The sequence below is a fragment of the Thalassophryne amazonica genome, chromosome 3 (assembly GCF_902500255.1).
Source record: "Thalassophryne amazonica chromosome 3, fThaAma1.1, whole genome shotgun sequence".
Taxonomy (NCBI): domain Eukaryota; kingdom Metazoa; phylum Chordata; class Actinopteri; order Batrachoidiformes; family Batrachoididae; genus Thalassophryne; species Thalassophryne amazonica.
In genome coordinates, this window is record NC_047105.1 from 59,638,652 (window position 1) to 59,656,373 (window position 17,722).

The following is a 17,722-nucleotide window of genomic DNA, read 5'->3' on the forward strand; positions in this document are numbered from 1 at the left end:
TGCCTGCTCCCAGACCACCAATAACCAGTAAAAATCTATTTAAGCATAAAAATTCAAAAAGAAAAAATAATATAGCACCTTCAACTGCACCACAGACTAAAACAGTTAAAAGTGGTTTATTAAATATTAGGTCTCTCTTCTAAGTCCCTGTTAGTAAATTATATAATAATTGATCAACATATTGATTTATTCTGCCTTACAGAAACCTGGTTACAGCAGGATGAATATGATAGTTTAAATGAGTCAACACCGCCGAGTCACACTAACTGTCAGAATGCTCGTAGCACGGGTCGAGGAGGAGGATTAGCAGCAATCTTCCACTCCAGCTTATTAATTAATCAAAGACCCAGACAGAGCTTTAATTCATTTGAAAGCTTGACTCTTAGTCTTGTCCATCCAAATTGGAAGTCCCAAAAACCAGTTTTATTTGTTGTTATCTATCGTCCACCTGGTCGTTACTGTGAGTTTCTCTGTGAATTTTCGGACCTTTTGTCTGACTTTGTGCTTAGCTCAGATAATTATAGTGGGCGATTTTAACATCCACACAGATGCTGAGAATGACAGCCTCAACACTGCATTTAATCTATTGTTAGACTCGATTGGCTTTGCTCAAAATGTAAATGAGTCCACCCACCACTTTAATCATACCTTAGATCTTGTTCTGACTTATGGTATGGAAATTGAAGACTTAACAGTATTCCCTGAAAACCCCCTTCTGTCTGATCATTTCTTAATAACATTTACATTTACTTTAATGGACTACCCAGCAGTGGGGAATAAGTTTCATTACAGTGGAAGTCTTTCAGAAAGCGCTGTAAATAGGTTTAAGGATATGATTCCTTCTTTATGTTCTCCAGTGCTATATACTAACACTGGGCAGAGTAGCTACCTAAACTCTGTGAGTGAGATAGATTATCTCATCAATAGTTTTTCATCCTCATTGAGGACAACTTTGGATGCTGTAGCTCCTCTGAAAAAGAGAGCCTTAAATCAGAAGTGCCTGACTCCGTGCTTAAAGCAGATAACCCGTAAGTTGGAGAGGAAATGGCGTCTCACTCATTTAGAAGATTTTCACTTAGCCTGGAAAAAGAGTCTGTTGCTCTATAAAAAAGCTCTCCGTAAAGCTAGGACATCTTACTACTCATCACTAATTGAAGAAAATAAGAACAACTCCAGGTTTGTTTTCAGCACTGTAGCCAGGCTGACAAAGAGTCAGAGCTCTATTGAGCCGAGTATTCCTTTAACTAGTAATGACTTCATGACTTTCTTTGCAAATAAAATTTTAACTATTAGAGAAAAAATTATTCATAACCATTCCAAAGACATATCTTTATGTTCGGCTGCTTTCAGTAATGCTGGTATTTGGTTAGACTCTTTCTCTCCAATTGTTCTGTCTGAGTTATTTTCATTAGTCACTTCCTCCAAACCATCAACATGTCTATTAGACCCCATTCCTACCAGGCTGCTCAAGGAAGCCCTACCATTAATTAATGCTTCGATCTTAAATATGATCAATCTATCTTTATTAGTTGGCTATGTACCACAGGCTTTTAAGGTGGCAGTAATTAAACCATTACTTAAAAAGCCATCACTTGACCCAGCTATCTTAGCTAATTATAGGCCAATCTCCAACCTTCCTTTTCTCTCAAAAATTCTTGAAAGGGTAGTTGTAAAACAGCTAACTGATCATCTGCAGAGGAATGGTCTATTTGAAGAGTTTCAGTCAGGTTTCAGAATTCATCATAGTACAGAAACAGCATTAGTGAAGGTTACAAATGATCTTCTTATGGCATCAGACAGTGGACTCATCTCTGTGCTCGTCCTGTTAGACCTCAGTGCAGCTTTTGATACTGTTGACCATAAAATTTTATTACAGAGATTAGAGCATGTCATAGGTATTAAATGCACTGCGCTGCATTGGTTTGAATCTTATCTAATAGATTACAATTTGTTCATGTACCGTATTTTCTGCACCATAAAGCGCACCGGATTATAAGGCGCGCCCTTAATTAGCGGGTACTTAACCCTTACAAAAGGCACACCGGATTATAAGGCACGGCCTCAATTAGCAGGTACTTAACCCTTACAAAAGGCGCACGCTAAAACATATAGTCTACAAAAAAAAAAAGGTCATGGAAGCAAAACGGTGAGTTTATTTGCACTTTTTAACAACTTTGAACTACCGGTATTTAACAATATGGTACTCACATTATTTTTTATTATGGTTCTGTCACAAATCCATCGAAGTCTTCATCTTCTGTGTCTGAATTGAACAGGTGGTCTAGCTGTGGCCACCTCGCTTTGTTTCTGCGGCAACTCCGTTTGGTCTTTTTAACTTGGCACAGTTCATTTTCTTGTTTCCTCTCGCAGCTGCTCTATTCCCATGAACAACCGCGTAACTGATAACCGGCAGTTTTAAGCATGCAGTTCATAAGCATGTCTCTTCGCTGGCGCCATTTTCGGGGGTCCTTAGACAAACAAATGTTTTGCAGGATACCTGTAGTATACGGTAACTACCGGAGGAGTGGCGGAGGTAAGTATGTACCACAGACTCTTCTCTGATTGGTTTATCGCTGGCAGCGTACGTACTCTACGCTACCAGCGTACGTACTTTACGGATTACGTAATGTTCTCCGATTGGTTTATCGCTGCCAGGGTACGTACTCTACGCTGCTAGCGTACGTACTTTACATATTACGTCCTTGTGTCAGCGAGAAATGGTCCGATATTCCGACGGTCAAAGACAACGTCGGTTGTTTTTACAGATTTTGGAATTCAGTGCGCACAGAAGGCGCACCGGATTATAGGGCGCCTTATTTTCCGCGCCTTATGGTGTGGAAAATACGGTAAATGGGGAGTCTTCTTCACGGACTAAGGTTAATTATGGAGTTCCACAAGGTTCTGTGCTAGGACCGATTTTATTCACTTTATACATGCTTCCCTTAGGCAGTATTATTAGAAAGCATTGCTTAAATTTTCATTGTTACGCAGATGATACCCAGCTTTATCTATCCATGAAGCCAGAGGACACACACCAATTAGTTAAACTGCAGGAATGTCTTTCAGACATAAAGACATGGATGACCTCTAATTTCCTGCTTTTAAATTCAGATAAAACTGAAGTTATTGTACTTGGCCCCACAAATCTTTTAAACATGGTGTCTAACCAGATCCTTACTCTGGATGCCATTACCCTGACCTCCAGTAATACTGTGAGAAATCTTGGAGTCATTTTTGATCAGGATATGTCCTTCAATGTGCATATTAAGCAAATATGTAGGACTGCTTTTTTGCATTTGCACAATATCTCTAAAATTAGAAAGGTCTTGTCTCAGAGTGATGCTGAAAAGCTAATTCATGCATTTATTTCTTCTAGACTGGACTATTGTAATTCATTATTATCAGGTTGTCCTAAAAGTTCCCTGAAAAACCTACAGTTAATTCAAAATGCTGCAGCTAGAGTACTGACAGGGACTAGAAGGATAGAGCATATTTCACCCATACTGGCTTCTCTTCATTGGCTCCCTGTTAATTCCAGAATAGAATTTAAAATTCTTCTTCTTACTTATACGGTTTTGAATAATCAGGTCCCATCTTATCTTAGGGACCTCATAGTACCATATCACCCCAATAGAGCGCTTCGCTCTCAGACTGCAAGCTTACTTGTAGTTTCTAGGGTTTGTAATGCCGCGTTCACACCGGGCGTGATCAGACGCTACAAATTCGCGTGGGTCGCCAGGTGACGGACGCGCCTCCTTCGCCCGGTGTGTCGCTCTGCTTGGGTGGACTTTCGCTGCGAAAATTCATCCCGGTGCATCATCAAATAGGAGGAGCTTCCATTCCGCTCGCCGGCTCCGGTTGTCTGTCAAGCTAACATGACGGACCTTGATCACACGGAGCGAGTTGCTGTGGAAAGCTCCCAATACAGAGTATCATTATTTGCTGCAGGAGCTGCGTCTGGATGATGGCCGCTTTCAGTGGTCCTTCCACCTCTGCGGGACCCAGTTTGAGGATTAATTGTCCCGTGTGAAGTTAAACTCAACAAAATTAGTTTGTCAGTTTTTCATTTCCAAAGCTTTAGGCCTGGTGGGCACCGCTTGCTCCTATATAACAAAATTGGATAATTCACTCAAAAGAATTAAATCACATGAGATATTCAAAAGTTATTTGATGAAATATTTACAGCTATACATACATTTTCCAGCATCTTAGCTTCAAGAATTTTTTTTAAGATCCTTGTTCTACATCCAGCCTTCTAATAGGCTTTTTCTCTGTGAATGTATCAGGAATAGTTTCAATGTGCATGCACAGAATCCACAGCACATAAGTAAAAGCACTAGAGCCCGACCAATATAAATTTTTTGAGGCCGATGCCAATAACGATATTTGGATGAAAAAAATGCTGATAATCGATAAATCGGCTGATTTGCAGATAGCTAATAAATTAGCCGATATTATTATTATTTTTTTAAATGAATAAAGTGTTCTTTTTTGGACCCTTAACAAAAAAAGTATGAGCTAAAAGCTGAAGCTTTGTCCTCATATTGATTAACTTCATAACAGAGCAGAATTTTCAAGTTCAAAAAATGCAAAAATGCAATTGGAGCAGTTAGGGGGCTATTCAAACGGGCCAACTAGTAAGATATCACTCCTGAAAACAATCTTTGCCATATCATGTGAGGTAAATCTGCCCTACGATTTTATTTTGGAAAACCATGTGACAGAGAACCAATTCCGACTGGACACTCACATTGCGCACGTCATCACACATCTTCTATGAGGAGTACCAAGATGGCCGACGGTGGATCGAAAGCCCGTGGAGTTAACTTTTCAGCTAAAAAAAAGTTTCTTTCTCATATCATTAAAAAGTTATTTACAATTTAGTAAAGCTTGGTCCCAGCCATCGTATACGATGGCCTCGGCCCAAGAGGGTTAATGGCGAACGGCAGTAATTCCCAGAACCCTTCCGGACGACCAGTGAATGTTTCAACCTCTTAGCAGTAAACTAAAGTTTTTCATGCTAGAAATAAGGTCTACACAACATGGGCTTAATAAAAAGCGTGACCGACACAATGAAGCACATTTGACATATTACTACATAAAGTGAGTTAATCAAACTGAGTTGAACTGAAATGGGAGAAATGTGGGGTGAATGTAATCGCAAAGTTATTACAAACAACATCCCTATAAACTTACTTGTATGCTTTTGTCAGCCGATCAGTGCAGTGTGACGGCGAACTACGGGGGCCAGTGATGAACACATTTAAGCAGGGGTGTAAGCAGCTCTCAGATGAATGGAGTAAGGACATTTTACATTGCCGACACAAACATTATTTCAGTAACTGTTCTGTTTATGAGAAATTATCGGCGTTCTATCTGCAAAATTTCGGCCGATAGTGAGTACTTTGAAAAGGGCTTATATCGGCCGGCCGATATATCGGTCGGGCTCTAAAAAGCACATGTATCTGAAAATGGTTTCAACAGGTTTGATGCATTTAACCTGTGTGATGCAAGGTGTGTTTGGATTTACAGATTGAAAACCTAGATTTTGATTTAGGAAAATCACTATTTAAATGCCAACCACTAGCACATGCATGTTGTATTATGTTTTTTTGCTTTTTCTTAGCCCTGTGTGTTCCACACAGTTTATTTATCAGAAATATTTCAAAACTGCACCTGGACCATGTTTGAATTGAGCTACTGTACAAGAATCACGGATGTGCAAAGCCGCAGCTCATAAACACAAGTCAAGTGTTCTTAAAATTTCCAACTTTTTGTGCATTTCACAAGAAATAAATCCATTGCCTTATCCTAATACCAATCTAACTACAATTAAATTATTTGGAAGATTGCTCATCAGGTTTAGAGCCTCCTGTCGAAACAGCCAGTGTGCAATCCTCTTGCAGAAATGGCAGTCAAATTCAAAACTACTCCCCACAAAAAAAAAAAGCTCCAGGGTGGTGCAGAATATGCTCTTCAAACTGCAAACTGGCTTGTTTTCAGAAGAGAAAATGCCTCTGTTCCATGCATTTCATGAACAAGGGGCAAAGTAATGTTTTCATTTCAATTGTTTTTTTTTATTCTTGCCGTTTCTGGAAGCACATCTGGTGTCAGAATAAGGTTCTAAACCTGACTTAGGTACCCTGCAAATTTATTCCATCTCAAATGGTTTACAGTTAGGATTATAATAAGGGTATAATTTTTGTAATCTACAAAAAACAATACTAGTTCCAGACCACACCCTTCCACACTTCCAGGAGTCTTGCACAATAGAGGGTTTTCATGTGACGTATCGGTCACGTCATTTTGTGTCCCACGCCCATTCTGGATTACGATGCGGTGGCCGCTGTGATACGCTACGTGCATTTGGCGAACAATTGCAGAAGCTTCAACGTCGATGTGAAGAAGCTTCACGGCACCGAGGCGCTGAGAGAGATCCGCCGCTACCAGAAATCCACTGTTACCAGAATTTTATTTTATTTTATTCTGCAATAAAATTATATAAGAATACATAAAAATACTGCCGAGGATAACACAAGAACGCTTCCAATACGGATGCTTATTTACATTGTGGTCCTCAAGCACTGAGCTGCTGATCCGCAAGCTGCCCTTCCAGCGCCTGGTGAGAGAACTCGCTCAGGACTTCGAGACAACCTCCGCTTTCAGAGCTCCGCTGTGATGCTCTGCAGGAGGCCGGCGAGGCTGACCTGGTCGGCAGCTTCCTAGTTCACAATATCGCAGTGTGACACCGTCGGCCAGTTAGTTACATTAACACTAAATTCACTATCTGTTATAAGATACAGATCCACTGAACCAACACTTCTATCACAATAAATAGCTTTATCTCGAGGATTTAAAGCATCATAATAACCATACATTCTCTCCATTTTTCTATTACGCGCCAGCCTCCTTGTAATCTAGAATGGAGACGACGGCACCTGTCCTGCAGCAAATAGGTCACGTGATTGAAAACCCTCTATAGTGCAACTCCAATATGGTCAGGTCCCATTCAGGAACAGTTCTGATTCACAAAATACCTGGAAAACCTGCACCAGACTGGATATGAGGAAAAAGAGTTAAACCACATTTAACCAGGAATGTCAACAGTGATGCCCAACATTTGGGTGCAAGTCAAACAAAGTGGTAATCAAAGAACAGCAGAAAGTCTGTTCAGGTGTGTGGAAGGAGTCAAAAAGAAATAAACTGCTTCTGCAAGAAAGCTTGGGTTTACAATGCAAGCTAGAAAGAACAAATTAGAAAGAAAAATTCGGGGGGGGGGGTGTCTGGGGGATGGGACAACTATGCCCGGTCTCCCCTACTATGTATAATCAACCAATTTGACACAAACGAAAAAGGCACTAAATTCATCAGATTATACTGAATATGACGATAACATTACGAAGATTGACATTGACTTGAACTGTTGTAACTAATTAGCTGAACACAGTTCAGTAAAAGTCGCATGTATAATATTTTGTTCAAACTGTCAAAAAAATCATCTACTCACCGCTTATGAGGAAAATTACATCCCAGAAAATACGAGTCATCTTGTAACTGTTTTTGTTTGTTTTTAAACGCAAATTGACGAGCTTCAGGGAAATGTGGCCGTTCGGTGAGAAAGCATTTTAGTCATTAGAGGAGCAGGACGGAGGGCGAAGAGAAAAAGGCTAATCCACAACCATCCGCACGGGTAACAGCTAGCTGTCCGTTTACACTCAGACCGGACAAAAAGTAAATGTGTCTGACTTCTAATAATCAGGGGAAAAATCACAGAGAAACGGGCGCGTTTAAACTCAACACTGTTCAATTGAGGAAACTCGTGTAATCCGTCCAGAGGCCAATTAAAGACAGACAGGGAGGGGCGGGGGAGCTGACACACACACACACACACACACACACACACACACACACACACACACACACACACATTATTATGATTTTAAAATAATAATCCTTCACTTTACCTTGCTCATAAATACAAACGTCAAAGTTTTTTTTAATCTTCTTTATTTTCACTAATACTAAAAGTTAAATAACTGTGATAGGTGACACCTTTTTTTTCCAGCACTCCAGCAGATATATTATTTCGACTGAGAGAGCGAAGGTAATTTACTGATGATGATAAATATCTTTATTCAGGATATCCCGGCGAGTCACAGTATTAAATACAGCACACTGAGTCTCTTTGCAGCAGGATCCTCACACATTCAAGCATTCAGTTACCATTCATACATCATTGGTCAAAGTTAACACATTGTGGCTAAAATTAAAATAGTTAAAAATCACAGATTAAAATTCAAAGTCAATGGTACATTAAGAGTGTCTTTCATTGGATAAACAGCACATAAATATCAATAGTAGTAGCAGGAGGTGGTAATGGTAGAATATATATATATATATATTTTTTTTTTTTTCCAAATATGCTTACTTCCACTTCAGAGATTGTGCATTGTGTAATTTGGGAGATATTTCATATAGGAAGTGGGTGTCTACCATGACAAAAAAAAAACCACCCCATGCAAAAAAAAAAAAAAAAAAAAAAAAAAAAACAAACTGCAACATATACTGTAATTTTAACATCTTTAGAAATATTAGAATGTAATTGTTTTGACTTCATGATTAGTTTTGATGAACCCTGCATTGAACACAACATTCAAGTTTATGATATACATATAATGCTCCTGACTTGGTAGTACTTGTTTTAGAGAAGTCACAAAAGCTACATAATTACTGATATTATTACAGCAATCATGCAATTACACATGTAATTTCAAGTCACAGCATGACAAGTTGTAGTAAATCAAGTATCATGGCCAAGCCAAAAACAAGATCTCAGGCTAAAGAATTTGATAAAACCTTTGACAATGGTTTATGTTTTTAAAGTTTTTGAAGAGCATGGACAAACTTTACACATAGCGGAATAGCCAGATAATTGAAAACAGACCATACTTTGTTACATTCAAGGGGTGGGGGGTTATTTTCAAGATATTGTTGTGTGTTGGGGGGTTTGGCTGGACATTTTGGTGTTCTTTTCTTTTCTTTGCTCTCCAGGTGGTATGCAAACTGGTTTTTTGTCTGTGGAGAAGGTGCTGGCAGAAGAGTCCTTCACCCTCATCAGCATGATTTGCAGCACCTGTGGATGATGCTCACGTGCAAACTTAAAGACCTTCAGCTGAAGCAGATAATGAGATGGCGTTCTGCATTTAAGCCATGAGTGATTTGAGCAGAATTGCCAGGAACTCGACCTTGTGACGTTTGTTTGTGAGACGCTGAGGACCGCGCCTGGGTTTGACACATCGTGCCTGTGAAGGAGGACGGGTGAGGGACACATGCTGTCAGCACACATCAGAGGTGATTGATTGTCTGAATAAGTGTTAACAGTAATTTGGTATTTTGTTAGGCAGTATATTTGAACATTGATGAGAATTGTGCAGCTCGCTTCTCACTGCTGTGGCGTACGGAATGATGATCCTCCACCTGTTGTGAGAAGCTGCTCATTTACATAAAGCTTAAATTCAGACCTGAATGTGTTGCTGATAGTGTGTGCCTTTGAAGGATATTTGTTGTAGCTGTTGACTTACCTCACCTTTTCCATCCTTCACAGAGTCAGTTTGTCGTATCCACCTGGGGGGGGTTCGGCGGTGAGTCTGGGTCCAGAAGCGTCGAGCTTTGATCCATTTGGGCGCTGGAGAGCGCGCCGTCCTTCACCTCGCCAAACAACCGCACATTTATGTTGTACACCAATTATTGCACAGGAGAAAAATAAAACCGTTTTGTTTTTGGAACCGCTTTCTGGTTATTTAGCACTGGGTTCAGTCAGACGCAGGTCCGCTCCTCAACCCGCGTCTGCACATAACAGATATAGGATTAAGTTTGATGCCAAAATGCTGGTATTAATATTGTGAATCATTTCCCAAGTGGATATATTTAAATTCTGACTTGTGATTTTACCACCTCCTGCTAATAGTAGCACTGAGAGGCTGAGAGAGACAGCAAGAGAGGGAAATAGGGGACGAGCCCCAAGTAGTGGCAAATCAATGGAAATATGTAAAGATATTCTGATGCTGATTTATTTCACCAGTGATTACATTATTTTCAAGATGAGTACATTAAGTCTTTAGAGTGCTGATTGCACAGGTGTTTAAATACATTGTAACAGGTAGCGCTTCTGATACTTGTAGATAACTTATTGCACAGAATGGCTGGGTATTGTGTGTGTGAAATTCACTAGCCCACACGAACTCGCCTCTTAGGGAGGAGGGTACCTTCCCTAATACACAATTCCCCACCAGTAGGCATTTATGAAGTGTAATACTGTCCAGGCACTTTGGCCATCTGAGCATGTCACCTGTGCATGTCTGAAATATGAGCTCTACGACTGCACCTTAGCACAACCCAAGCAGCTCTGTTCTGTAATTTCTGGATTCTTTCAAGGTTACATTGTAGCCCGTTGGACCAAATAACATCACCGTATGAGATGATGGGGGCTATCATAGATTTGTAGAGTAGATTTGCAGTGGCTGAGGAGATGAAAGGGTGAATTCTGGCCTGGATACCAATACACTGGATTCTCAACAGCCGCTGCTGGGAGCCAAACAACATGATTTTGGTTTTCTTGTTGGGAAAGTGTAGTGACACGGACCCACAACAGGGGGCGTAAATGAACGGACAATGGAAGGAGTCAAATTATAACACTTTACTGGTGTGAATGTCACAACCAAACACAGCAGAATCAGAATGTGCAACAGTCAATTAATAAAAGGTGTCGTGTGGGCAGGCTCGACGATAGGAGACGCCCGTCTGGAAACGAACCGGAACCACACGATTTCCACCGCCACCTGAACCCGAGGAATACTGGAGCCGCCAAGTCCCGGAGTCCCCAGGTGGCCACCTTCCCGGCGTGTCGGATCTGGTACTGCTGGCAGAAAGCAAAAGACAGTCAAAGGGTGGGTGTGTGAACACCCAGTAACAATGGTGGGAATGCCACCTCCACCTCTCACTCAACACGTTGCAGCGGTCTCAGATGAAAAGGAGCGCCGTCTTGCACAGCCTCCTCAAAAACGACCGGTTCTCCTGCAAACACTCACAATAATAGATTTATCGATCTCACAAAAGGGGCTGAGCGTATTACCTCCAGATGAAGATGATATCTCGGCAGTTTGGTGGAGGTGTCTTCCTGCTTTTATACCAGATGTGTTGATTAGTGACAGCTGTCATGGGTGACAGCTGTCACCACGGCTTGTTCCTGAGGCGGCAGCGCCCTCTCGTGCCTGAAGCCCGCACTTCAGGCAGGGCGCCTTCTGGTGGTGGGCCAGCAGTACCTCCTCTTCTGGCAGCCCACACAACATTTCTTTGCATTTAAAGTAAGTTTGCCTGTAGCCAAGCACAGACTGCACTTAAGTCTTCTGACAATATAGTCTGGATCTCAGAGATTGCTTTCCCAGAGACAAATAGTGCTGTGTCATCAGCATAATACTACTTTGCTGTGCTTGACCACATTCGGCAGATCATTGATGTACAATGTAAACAAAAGAGGGCCGAGAATTCATCCTTGGAGAACAACGCAATTAATAGGTAGGGAGCCAGTGGTAGGTTGAGATCTGTTGATGAAATAGTCTTGGAACCAGAGGAATTCTGATTCTTGGACAGCAATGGCGAACAGCTTTTGCAAGAGGATTTGTGGATCCACCGTATCAAATGCCTTTTTAAATCTAGGAAATAGCACCAGTGGTATGGCTGTGCTGCCTCTGGTCATACAGATAGTCTGTTACATCAATTAGAGCAGTACAAGTAGAATGCCTGGGCCTGAAACCAGACTGAAAGGGGTTAAGTAAGTGGTATTTTGAGATATGAGCATAAAGCTGGTCATATACCAATCTCTCAAAAACCTTCATACAAAGTGGAATGACTGAAACAGGTCTGTAATTTGACATGTCCTGTTTGTCGCCATCCTTGAAGACTGGGGAGACAAGGGCCTCCTTCCAGTCAGCAGGGATGGTGCCGTTAAGCAGAGAAAAGTTGAAAATGGTAGTCAAGGGTGGAGCAAGCTCGTTTGCTCAGCCCTTCACTCACTTTTCCCAAAACAAATGTTTTTAAATGCAAATATTATCAGGGATGTGTTCTGGCTGTGATCACTGATCAATGTTTGCGTGTACTGGAAAGGTTTACTGATCTTGATTTCGCAGATGATGTTGTGATCTTTGTAGAATTGATGGATACCCTGATCGCACCACTTGAGAAGCTGAGAGTGTCTTTTGTGTGTCTGGATTTGTGATTGTTTTGGATCAAGACTACAGGGCCATGATTTCAGTGATTTCCTGGACTTGGACATGTGGCCAAAGTGTTACTGTGGATATATTCACTTCTTTCAGCAGTGGCAATCATGTCTCTGAATCCTCAGCCTTTAACATTGATAGATGCATTTGAAGGGTTAATGGAGGTTGCTCAACAGAGTAAATGGTCTGCATTTATGCAGTGCTTTTGTGGTCAAAACACTTTAAAGTGATGCCTCACTTACAGCCATTCACACACACACACACACACACACACACACACACACACACACACACACACACACACACACACACACACACACACACACACACACACACACACACACACACACACACACTCCAATGTCAGGGTGCTGCCATGCAAAGCACTCAGGAGCAACTTGAGGAGTGATTTTCCTGTCTGACAGTCTTTGAACCGAGGATCCTCTGGTCACAAACCCACCTCTTTAACCACTTGATTATGTTGAACCCTTTGCCAAACACTTCTAGAGCTGTCTGGCAATGCTGGTATATTTGCAGGAGAATGAAGGTCCAAGTGTTTCCTGTCTTACAGTATGGTCATGAGAATTGGACACTATCTAGTAACCAAAGGCACTGACTAAATGTCTATGGTACTAGGTTTAATAGTATTTTAAATGAACTGCACATTTTGTGAAAAGAACTTTTACTTAGGTAGACTCAGTTGAGGAGTATCAATTGCATTTTGAGGGCCCTCAACTATAACATTTTGGCCATGCAGTTCTTGTTGTTAAGATGGAACATTCTAATGATCAAGGCCCAGTGCTGAGTATGCCACTAGTGGAAGAAGACCAAAGAGACACCCATGTTTCACAAGGCTGCTGCAGATGGATGCTTATTTTCAGTAGACAGGGGTGAACCTGTTGTTTGCTTGGGTGCTTGCCATCTAGACCCCAAGGTGGCTCTGTGGTATGGTGGATATGGTGATGCCTAGCACATGCTCCCAGACTTGATGTAAATAAAACGATTTTGTGCTTCTGACACTGGCCACCACTTCTGCAAGGGCAGTGCATGCTTTGAGAATCGTTAGGAGGCTCTAATAAGATGAACAGTGTTAGCTGCTCTTGCACCAAATTGAGCTCAGTGCAGAGGTCTGCCGAGTGCTTACTCTAATTAGCTTGTGAATCGGTCATGGAGGATCAGTGTGCCATTCAGCGTGGCTCGGCACAAGTTGAGAAAGGTTGGTGAAACTCATACCAGTTTTGAACGTGTTCAAAAGGTCCAAGAGTTCAGTCAACTTATGTTTACCTTGTGATGCCAATACCTTTGCCAGAGATTGAAGGTCCAAGTCATTAGGGTCCTGATGCTCCCTGTTTTACGGCTGACACTTCGACAGTAACCAGTGACCTAAGGCCTAACCATGGCTTTGCATCGATAACAGGCTGCCTCATGAATGTAATTGTACACAGTCCTGTTAATGTACTCCACATTCCTAAAGGATTCGACCAGTGGGCACACCAGCAGGCACACCAGGGTACTCAGACTGTATAGAACCTCTGGATTTGCATGTCGTAAAACTCTTACTGTTACATACTGTTTCTCTTGCTAGCTGTCCTGACACCATATATGTTTCTGTGTCTGTGGTACTAGGTCTGTTTGAAGTATCCTGGAGTAACACTTGAACGACTTTGTGTCAGAGGAACCATTACTCAGGTGAGAAGAATCATTTGCACTGTGGGGGAACATCAGCTATGACATTGTGGCCACGTGTCTCTCTGGGCATGATCCAGCACATAGGTGCCATGGTGTTGAGGACCCCAGTGGGTGAAAGTTGTGATGGCATAAGATGACTCATGCCATAAGAATCACGTGATCGGGCTGCAAACAGGAAACCATCTGGGAGAGATCGTTTAGTCACTTTTTACGTAACTGTCAGGTACCTAATTTCGCTACTGTCAAAGGAGACAATGATTTTACACAGCTAACAATTTTTATTTTAACCCCTTAACGCCTGAATTTATATAGCTGTATATAAAAAATGTTTTGTGTGTGTTTTTGCCTTTAAGTAGATGGTAAATAATGTTGAGATTATTAATTTCACTTTGCACAAAAAATAAATAGTAATTTTGGTATTTTGGTAATGACTTTATGTTATAATGTTATAATAATAATAATGGTAAGTTGCAAATTTGCGACAACAGGCATACTGGTCAATTTGGTGTGTTGCATATTTGAGTCAAATATTGTAGAATATATGCGACAATAGGCGTTAAGGGGTTAAAAATGTAACTTTTTAATTTTTCACAATAACGTCAATAATTATATTTTCCCCCTTTTGATCACAGATTAAATCAGTGCACCTAACTGGCTGTTCAGCTGTTTTCATATGAATCACATGATAACCTGAGAGTTTTTGCGAAAGGTGTTGGGGTAATAATGCATGTTGTCATTCTTTATTTTTTATTTCTTTTTTAACAGTATTTTAAAAGAACTGCATTTCTATAGGTTTTTTTTTTTTTCTCAAAAACAAAAGCACTGAACAACAGTGTGTTTCTCACATACACACTAACATCAGTGTGCTGTCATGTAAGAGGCTCAACTTGAGCAGCACAGTGAGTTGCATGACAGAAAGGGGAATTGAACCAAAGAACCTCTGTTCACAAGCCCACTGCTCTAACCGCTAGTCCCCGACCTCTGAAGTGTTATCACTAGGAATGAAGTGAAAATATCAGTTTGTGTGTTTGTGGTGTTGTGATACAACAGCAACATTTCAGCACCATCTACTGGACATGGACCGTTAGTTTGCCATCTCCACAATAATGATGATTGTTTGTAGTGCAGCAGATAACTTAAACAATCCTTTACATGATAATACAAGCATCAGATTTGGCATAAATGTTCTTCATAAATCAGTGTTTGAGAAAAAAGTGCTGGCCACTTGAAAATCCAATATGGCGGCCAGGTACAAGTCAATGAAGAATACAGAGGGGTCAAAAATAAAAAATGCTCCAATCATATTGAAAGCTACACCACATTATGTATCTGATCACAAAGATTCAAAAATGTATAGTTTGGACTATCTGTGACTGAATGTTATGGAGTTATGGGATAAAAACAGTAAGAAAGGTGACAAAGTTCAATTTCAGTTTGTACAGGGGTCAGAAGTTAAAGTTGCTCAAATTTTTGTAAAATGTGATGGAAATTATTGGTTGAGTTAATAAAGTTTTAAAAAGGAATAGTTTGCACCATGTGTCATGCTCAGTTGTCACGTTACGGGGTAACATATGTCACATGCCATATATCTAATGTACATCGACATTGTTTGACAATTGTTTGACAAAGCATTCAGCACAGTCAAAACTATTCCAGTTATTAATCCTATTAGTTGAACCAATAATTTGCACAACTTTCTACCAAAATTGGGGTAACTTTAACGTTTGACTCCTGTACAAACTGAAACTGACCTTTGTCACCATTCTTAATGTTTAATGTTCTTAGTTCTTAATATTCCAAAAAGCTATGTCAAACTATAGCTTTTTGGAATATTTATGATAAGACAAATAATGTGTTATACTTTTCAATATGACTGGAGCATTTTTAAATTTTGACCAATATTTCATTGACTCCTACCTGGCCGCCATATTGGATTTTCAAGTGGCCAGCACTTTTTTTTCTCAAACACTGATTGATGAAAAACATTTATGCCAAATCTGATGCTTGCATCACCATGTGAACAATTCTGGCCAAAGGTCATAGTTATCTGCTCCACTATTTGTAATTTAATACTTTGATGAGTTGGTTTGTGAACAGGATTAGTCAAAATCTAATTAACAGGTTTTCATGAATCTTGGTGCTTATGATTTAGAATAGAACATGTAAACATAGCCACATAGAAGAGTGAACGTAAGCAGTTTGTTTATCATTTTCTCATCGCCTCTTCAGGTATCAGCATCATCAAACACTTCTGTCATCAGACGTCATGATTACATAAACTCTTCCCAGTCACCTGTACATCACTGCCAAGCTAAGGGAATATCTCTAAAAGTTTGACACTTTCACCACTTAGACATAAAGTGCTGAAGACTGACTCCAGGCAGTTTGTCCCCCAATGTTTAGATCTTAGTTTTGAACCCAGACACTCTAACCCCTCACTCAGCTTCTTGAGTACTCACTGATTCCACAATGCTCACAGCATCAGCCATAAAGTCAATGTCAGTAAACCTTTCCTCACCGACCAAGCTAAGCCACCTGAATACAGAACCAATCCTATGCAACTCCAAGTTCATGCACCTGGAAGAAGTCAGACTCTGTCTCCACTTTGCACAACCCTTACCAGTACCTGTATGCACACTGTGTGCGATGTCCAGCAAATTGTTGGAGATTCTGCATATTTGCATGAAATCCCACAGAACAGCCCTGTTCAACCAAATCAAATGCCTTCAATGTATATCGGAGGACACAAACTCAAACACATTCATTTTGACAAAATCATGATAGTATATATGAGTTTTTGCCTGTTTGATGAGGCTTTTCCTGAAATGAAAATTGTGAGCCAGGGAACGTGATACAGCAGCACAACTCAAGATGTCTACCTGAACCAGAATGCATGCTTTTACAAAGTACATGTTGAAGGTTCACAGAAAGCAGGCAGAATACAAGATGTAAATCATATCGCAGTTTGCACTGTAGAGCAGTTTGCAGTTTCCCTTCAATCATTTTAAATATAGTCTTAAAGATTTATTTTAATTTTGCAGGAAAAAGCTTTGCTGTTCAGCTGTTCATTGGCCATCATTGCTGCCCTGCTGATGCTCTTCAGCTGCATGGGTCAGTCTTTTGAGATGATCGTACTAGGCAGATTTCTCCATGGATATAATGCTGGTAAGGGCTGGTGAGCTGGTATGTTTATTTATTTCCAACAGGGGTGGAGGTTATGTGATCACCTTTGTTTATTCCATATGTATATGATAACTCAAAAAGCACAGGACAAATTTTAACAAAATTTTTGTAGAGATGGACTTTCGATCAGGGAAGAGATCTTATCCAAAATCTACTCTTTGATCACAGATAAAAGCTGAACCATGTGATTGGTTGGTAGGAGTAATAATGACTGTGGCCAATGTTACCCAAGTGTGTTTGTGCGCTCCTTGTACATCTTCAGGTTAAACTGTTGTTTTCCCTTTTTCTCTTTCATTTCTCTGCAGATCTTGGACGAAGTGTTCATCTGATGTACATTGGTGAGACTTCTCCAAAGACACTCAGATGTTTCATCACCCTCACAACTGCCATCTTCGTTGGCTTTGCGAAAATTATGGGTCAGATCATTGGCCTAAAATAAGCACCGGATGATATAACTATACGAGGTCTATTAGAAAAGTATCCGACCTTATTTAAAAAAAACAAAAAAACATATGGATTTGAATCACATGTGCTTGCGTGAGCCAACCTTGAACCTTCATGCGCATGCGTGATTT

The 17,722-nt window shown here is 40.6% G+C and overlaps 1 protein-coding gene across 2 annotated transcripts in view; it reads right to left on the bottom strand.

Moving 5' to 3' along the window:
* tgfa (transforming growth factor, alpha) overlaps positions 1-7,854 on the bottom strand; it is a 79,184-nt gene extending 71,330 nt beyond the window's left edge. For both annotated transcript variants that reach the window (XM_034166425.1, XM_034166424.1), the window contains exon 1: positions 7,508-7,854. In XM_034166425.1, coding sequence (XP_034022316.1) covers positions 7,508-7,547 — 40 coding nt within the window. In that variant the 5' untranslated portion in view covers positions 7,548-7,854. The remainder of the gene's footprint in view (positions 1-7,507) is intronic.
* Between the last annotated feature and the right edge of the window lie 9,868 nt (positions 7,855-17,722).